Source organism: Frankliniella occidentalis, unplaced genomic scaffold (assembly GCF_000697945.3).
Source record: "Frankliniella occidentalis isolate FOCC.00 unplaced genomic scaffold, Focc_3.1 Scaffold75, whole genome shotgun sequence".
NCBI lineage: Eukaryota > Metazoa > Arthropoda > Insecta > Thysanoptera > Thripidae > Frankliniella > Frankliniella occidentalis.
The window spans coordinates 319,469-325,463 of NW_026267205.1; the positions used below are offsets into that span (position 1 = coordinate 319,469).

Here is a 5,995-nt window from a genome sequence, read left to right on the forward strand (position 1 = left end):
GCGGGCGGCCTACCCCCCGGCCCACAGGCGGCAGCCCAGCAGGGGCGGGGCGGGCCGCGCCGCGCTGCAGGCCGGAGCGGCGGGCGGCCTACCCCGCGCGCCACCGGGAGGTCCCGTCTGTCGAGGTGCAGAAGATGGTGCTGCCCCTCTCTCACCTGGTGACCCTCGCAGGACTGATGGTGACGCTGGACTTCGATGAGGGCTCGGCCTCGGTGGCCGGCCTGTGGGCCGAGACGGAGCTGCTGGACATGCAGCTGCTGAGCGCGTCCGACCAGACCACCCGGATCAAGGTGGCGCTGCCCTGCACTTACGCCAGGGAGACTATGCAGATACAGGGCATGCAGGACACGACCGTCAAGCTCCAGGATGGCCTCAACGCGGTCCTCCCTGCTGACAAGACCGACGTGCTGGTGCCGCCGGTAGTGCAGCCGAGGGTGCGGCCGCACGTCGCCTTCCCCTACCAGTGGGACCTCTGCGAGGACTGGACCGGCATGACCGTCGCCTGTGAGTAGCCCAGGGCATTTATTGGATTTTTGGTATCTTTTATTTTTGTACAAAGTTAAACCATCAAATTTTGAGTGTATGAAAAAACGTATTTGCTGCCCATACTGTCCAGGTGAATGTTTTGCATGGCCATCCCTCTCTCTCGTGTTTTGTGACTAAAAAAGGGAGCGCACGCAAAAAAAACAACTCCAAAAACAGCTGCATTACCTGCCTTATTTCCGTCTTGCAGACACCCTGCTCGTCCTGGGAGCCCTGGTCATGGTGGGCTACCAGGGCTACCAGTTCTGGCGCTTCCGCTCCACGCTCAGCTACGTGCGATGAATGGTCGTGGAGCACAGCCTGCGCTCCTACTTCGAGACCGGCGGCGAGCCCTACCAGCGAGGCACCAGTAGAGAGGCGTCTCTGTGAACGTCTCGGCGCATCTCTCCAGCAGCCGAGCGCGACGCTCAAACACTTTTGTTTGTAGGGCTGGCTGGGGAACGGAGGGAGGGCTGTGAGTGGAATGAAAAAAAAAGCTCACTCGTGGTTTTTGTTGCTCAAGCCTGAAAAATTGTAGTACTTGACTGGCCATGACTCATTTAATTGATAAGGAGGCTGTACACCGAAAGGTGGTACGACTGGACTGAACCAGGGATTCTAAAAGTTTTAGCCCCTTTACGAAGGCACAAAACGTGAGAAAGAATTTTTAAAAGTACAAATAATGCTTGTCTTTGGTTTTTCAGTATAACTTAGTCTAAATAAATACATTCAATAAAAAACTGGAATGAGATAAATACAATACTATAACTATCTTTGGCATAAAAAGGTACATTATAAATCTTACATTAAATAGAAGGAAATACAAAACAAAACAAAATTTTAAAAATGACTGAAGAGAAGGAACACTTTTACTAAGGCTAACTGCCGACATCAATGTTTCCCCCATACCCAAATTTCGCATAATGTAGCAGTCTAAAGATAAATTGTGAACTGTTTATAAATCTAATTATATTGACAAAACTATATTAAAGAATGTTCACATTGGTTTTACATCATTTGAAAAGTAAATTATAAAAAGTGAAAAAATTGGTCTTGATGTATCTTATTTACTTCTCTGCCACTTTCAAATATTCTCAACTTCTGTTTCACTTTTGTAATGTTCTGTGATGCGATTTGCTTCTCGCCACCCAGACTCTATAGCTCCATGCACAGTCGAGAAGAAATGCTCATGAGTGGCTTCTCCAGCGAACAGCAACACCTGCGTGTAAGTTACAAACAAAGTTAATGTTTGAAAGACAAAATCTTCAATAGCGCACCCAGCAAGATCCATTTTTTGGAAAGAAAACAACAAACAATCAAACCCACCTCCTCATTTTTTGAGTTCAACACGGGCTCTGCAAGTCCAGTGGCCTTTGCTCCTAGCTGTTCACTTTCCATGCTACGGAAACTATAAGAACCTCTGAAGTTGCGGTTTGAATACCAACTCGATCTAAAAATAAAAGAGTAAAATGTGCAGATACACAAAGTTTTAAACATAGCAGAACACATCAGATTAGAGGTCTACTCACCTGATCAATGAATGAATAAGTGGTATTTGATAAGTATCACCCAAAAATCTTTCTAGCAACTCTTGACATCCAGCTTTTATCACATCTATTGTACAATTTTCCATGATGCGGGCAGATTCTCCGACAACCCAGCCACATAATACACCCGGCTGGCTGTGATATTGGTAGAACCCAAATACATCTAAAAGCCACTTTTTGTTCTATGGAAACAAACAAAGGGCAATGTTCAAAGGTCTAGTTGAGGCAATAGTGATGAATTACTTAGTGACCTACTTACACTATCTTCTGAAAGATTCTCCTTAAATTCTGCTGTGTCAGCTTGTGTCCAAATAAAACTGAACCCAGCTATGTCTTTCGGCCACCAAATTTCAGTAAATTTCAGCAAGATTTTATTCACTGTACCCATGGATAGGCCCTGTGGAAAAAGAGTGCACCTCTTAAGTTCTAAATACAAAGTAAATGGCCGACAGTAATTCAATGTTTCATTTTAAATTTACTTACTCTTATGACAGTTAGTTTTGCCTCTGGTAACTCTGGCTCAAAAAGATGACCAGATTGTTCTTTTAGCACCCCCAGTGAGACAGTCAGGAGGACTTTCTCTGCAGTATACTTTGATCCATCTAAGCAATGCAACAAGATATGGCCGCTAGAATTACATTCCCACTGAATCTTTGTAACTTCCTTTCCCAAATGTATTTTAGGCTCCAACCTAATAAGCATGGCAGGATTCGGGCATCTCCGCTGTCAAGGATAATAAGGCAAAAGTGAAACATGAAAGTAATCTGAAGTAAAACACCCAAAGTTACATGAAAGGAGTGTAGATAAAGAGAGAAGAGAACAAAAAAAAAAATTTTGAATACTGTTTCCTTACCATCATAATATCCAGGATTCGTTTAAAACCAACATTTTTCCATGAGAGAGTGAGATCACCCTCACATTCTCTGTATTCACTGTTGCCTAAGAGGGATGTTTCAAACCAAGAATCTGACCCATCACTAGCATTTTCAAACCGATGGAACCAATCCAGGAAGCTCCAACACAAATCACGTTGCTTCTGTGTTTTACAATCAGCATCTACATATTTCCCAAACCTAGAAGACAAAAAAAGCTTAGACAGACATGGGTAGTAGTAAGTAGGCCAAATCATTAGAATTGCAGAAAACTCACTGTGAGGTCATGTACTGGCCTAGGCATTCGTTGGGGCTTATATTTTGTGTCTTAGATTCTTCCATTATCTCGAGACAAACTGTCATCATACCCTCTGCTAACTCTCGCGGAAACTCTTCACCATTCGATAGAGCAAACCCCATATTAGTTCCAGTCACCGAAGACTCCAAAATATTGAAAGGGCTAGCCATTTCATACACAACATTGCCGGTTTGTCCATGACAATATTGGGCTCCAAGATCAACCAGATTATCTAAACACAACAAGTTGTAAAGGTACCACGGAAAAAAAATTCATGTACACCAAGGATTCAGTTACTTATGTTCATACCATTAAATGCAACAGTATGAATTCTTCCTCCTATTCTGAATTCGGACTCAAGAATCACAAAGTCTGTGAATCCCTTCTCAAGAAGCTTGGTACCTGCGGCTATGCCGGCAGCACCGGCCCCCACAACGACCACCTTGTAATGGGATGTCATGCTGACACAACGACTCCTTTAGCGACAAGTGCCCTGAACGGATCTTAGACGCCGTCTTTAGAGCTCCACCTAATAACCGGCAGAGGCAGAATAACAAATTTCCTGATATTGGTCAATAAAATTGCAATCAAAACAAATAAACAAAGATAGCAGACGGCGCTAACAGACGACGATCTGAAAGCAGACTGCGAAACTTACAAAAAGTCCACGATGATCAACTCGACGGGTGTAAGGGCGACACTGTAAAATTTTTGAAGGTTTTCAGTACAGAAATGTTGATAATTATGAAAGGTTTCTATTAATATCTCAGCTTAACTTTGTGTCATTTTTAGCACACTACCACCTATTTTGTTCCGCACTGCTGGCAGTGGTGATGATGGTTTGAAACAACAACAATAACAAGTACAAAACGGCTGAAGAGTTGAGTTGAAGAGCAAGTATTTTATTTCTTTGGACACTTTGAAATGAGTGTAGTGTTCAGAAGATTTCATAATTCAGGTTGGAATTTACTGTTTTTCTCCGTCCATCAATTTTTTTGACATGTCCTGCTATTAATTAGTTTTAACTTTTACTATTTGTTAGGTTATGTTAGTTACTGATAAGTTACGGGCAGGAGGGAACATCATTTTAAAGCAGAATCGTGTTTTTATTTGCCGCTAACAGGAATTTTTAAAATGGCTAGTGCATCGTTAAAAGGAAATGGACCGGTTGAGGATATTATGTACAGGAAATTGGAGGCAAACCTGAAGCCTGTACACCTGGAGCTATTTAATGAATCGTACATGCACAATGTCCCCAAAGGATCAGAAACCCATTTCAAAGTTGTAATCGTATCTCCACAATTTGAGGGAAAACCATTAATCCAGGTTAGTGTGACTTGCTAGTTAATAAACAGAAAACCCGCAAAAACAATATAATAAATTATCTTTTTAAAATTAGAGGCATCGTGCTGTAAATGAAATACTGGCTGATGAACTTAAAAGTGGGGTCCATGCTCTGTCTATTGTGGTAAGGATGATTCCATCTTTATTGTCAAGTAATTTATTAGGCAAAATACGACTACATTACCATTACTTACCTTTATGTTCCCTACTTGCAACAGGCGAAAACACCAGATCAGTGGGAATGCAGCTCCAAGGAGGTTGAGCCAAGCCCCAAATGTCGAGGAGGGTTTGGGAAATAGATTTTTCATAATATTTTTTTTCTTTTTTGAGGAAGGGGAGTGGGGTGGGGTGGGTGACGCTTTGGTAGGAGAGACAATGAAATGTAAATATTGCGTAATAAACATATGACAAACATAACTGACCAAGTTTTAATTATGTTTATTCCCATTTGGCGCAACCCCTGTCCCCCTCCCCCTCCCCACCCCGAGAAAAGGTCGGATTTCATAAGCTAGAGTGAATAAGAAAGAACAGGATGAACACATTTAAACTAGAGCTCCGTCGAGCTACTGCTGTTGCATCCCAGGACTCTCTCCCCCCCCCCCCCAAATCAAACAAATGCGAGCGGGAACCATCTGCCCCTGAATGACTGAGAACCTGAGCCTGGATTCACTAATATCGAATGGCCAGATTTTTTGACCTTGAAACAATGATGCCAAGGTCGAGATATTTTTAGCAGATGATACCTTAAAAACCTTTTGACTAAACATAATGAATATATAAGTAACTTTAAGGTGTCAGCTAGCTTTTATATTTTTCTCAAAATGATTTCTGGGAACAATGATTCTAATTGCCGCATCTTTTAGGATGGTCGGCTGCTGGCGAGCACGCTACGAACAAGCAGTGTGATGTTGATGGTGTTGTCGGCTTGAAACACACTGCCGGCAGTCCTGCATGCATGGGTGGCGACGGCGGCGGCGGCCTCAGTCCCGAGCGGCGGGGAAACCCAACTAATAACGAACCAAGTTGCACTCGGCCGTACGTACTGCTCGGCGGGCCGCGCCGCCCGCGGTGTGCGCGGGGTACGTGCACTCACTGGCCTCCCCAGCAGCGTCCGCCCTCTGGGGGCGCCCGACCACCGAAGGGTAGGCAACCCGGCGGCCGGTGCTGCGGCGCGGGTGCCTACCCGGACCCCAGCCCCCCCAGCACCCGTCTTCCACCCCGTCCGAGTCGGTGCCTCTCTGTCCTGGTGGCGGTCAGGTGGCGGTGGCGGTCGCGCCGTGCCTCGCCGACCCCTCCAGCCATCAGGCTATCCGGGGGAGGCCATCAGCATCAGGCTTGAGGCAGGGCAACAACAAACAAACGGCGATGGAGGCCCGGGTCGGAGCGGACCGAGCGGACCGACAAGAGCCACC

At 45.1% G+C, this 5,995-nt stretch overlaps 3 protein-coding genes across 3 annotated transcripts; 2 read left to right on the forward strand and 1 right to left on the reverse strand.

Annotated features, from left to right (window-relative positions):
- Nucleotides 1–171: 171 nt before the first annotated feature.
- Nucleotides 172–1,574, forward strand: LOC113210100 (uncharacterized; the record flags this gene model as incomplete). The annotated part of the gene is given in 2 exon segments (XM_026427928.2): nucleotides 172–504; nucleotides 734–1,574. Coding segments are annotated over 2 exon segments (425 nt in total), but the record flags the coding sequence as incomplete, so codon positions are not given.
- LOC113210099 (spermine oxidase-like) lies at nucleotides 1,005–3,768 on the reverse strand. The gene is made up of 8 exons (XM_026427927.2): nucleotides 3,549–3,768; nucleotides 3,219–3,471; nucleotides 2,923–3,142; nucleotides 2,553–2,792; nucleotides 2,329–2,466; nucleotides 2,052–2,251; nucleotides 1,849–1,972; nucleotides 1,005–1,741 (listed from the first exon to the last, which is right to left on the reverse strand). The coding sequence occupies exons 1-8, from the start codon at nucleotides 3,697–3,699 to the stop codon at nucleotides 1,607–1,609; spliced, it is 1,461 nt and encodes a 486-aa protein (XP_026283712.1). The 5' UTR covers nucleotides 3,700–3,768; the 3' UTR covers nucleotides 1,005–1,606.
- Nucleotides 3,769–4,031: 263 nt separating this feature from the next.
- LOC113210101 (DNA-binding transcriptional regulator BolA-like) lies at nucleotides 4,032–5,000 on the forward strand. The gene is made up of 4 exons (XM_026427930.2): nucleotides 4,032–4,197; nucleotides 4,363–4,565; nucleotides 4,639–4,707; nucleotides 4,802–5,000. Exons 1-4 carry the CDS (start codon nucleotides 4,164–4,166, stop codon nucleotides 4,880–4,882), a joined length of 387 nt encoding a protein of 128 aa, XP_026283715.1. The 5' UTR covers nucleotides 4,032–4,163; the 3' UTR covers nucleotides 4,883–5,000.
- Nucleotides 5,001–5,995: the final 995 nt, after the last annotated feature.

What these genes read in the sequence shown, in the direction of transcription:
- LOC113210099 (XM_026427927.2), bottom strand. Translation starts at nt 3,699, where the DNA reads ATGACATCCCATTACAAGGTGGTCGTTGTGGGGGCCGGTGCTGCCGGC. An exon ending in GAATCCTGGATATTATGATG is followed by an intron (nt 2,793 to 2,922) that starts GTAAGGAAACAG and finishes TATCCTTGACAG; the next exon opens with CGGAGATGCCCGAATCCTGC. An exon ending in CAAAACTAACTGTCATAAGA is followed by an intron (nt 2,467 to 2,552) that starts GTAAGTAAATTT and finishes CTTTTTCCACAG; the next exon opens with GGCCTATCCATGGGTACAGT.
- LOC113210101 (XM_026427930.2), top strand. Translation starts at nt 4,164, where the DNA reads ATGAGTGTAGTGTTCAGAAGATTTCATAATTCAG. An exon ending in CAGAAGATTTCATAATTCAG is followed by an intron (nt 4,198 to 4,362) that starts GTTGGAATTTAC and finishes TGCCGCTAACAG; the next exon opens with GAATTTTTAAAATGGCTAGT. An exon ending in AGGGAAAACCATTAATCCAG is followed by an intron (nt 4,566 to 4,638) that starts GTTAGTGTGACT and finishes TTTTAAAATTAG; the next exon opens with AGGCATCGTGCTGTAAATGA.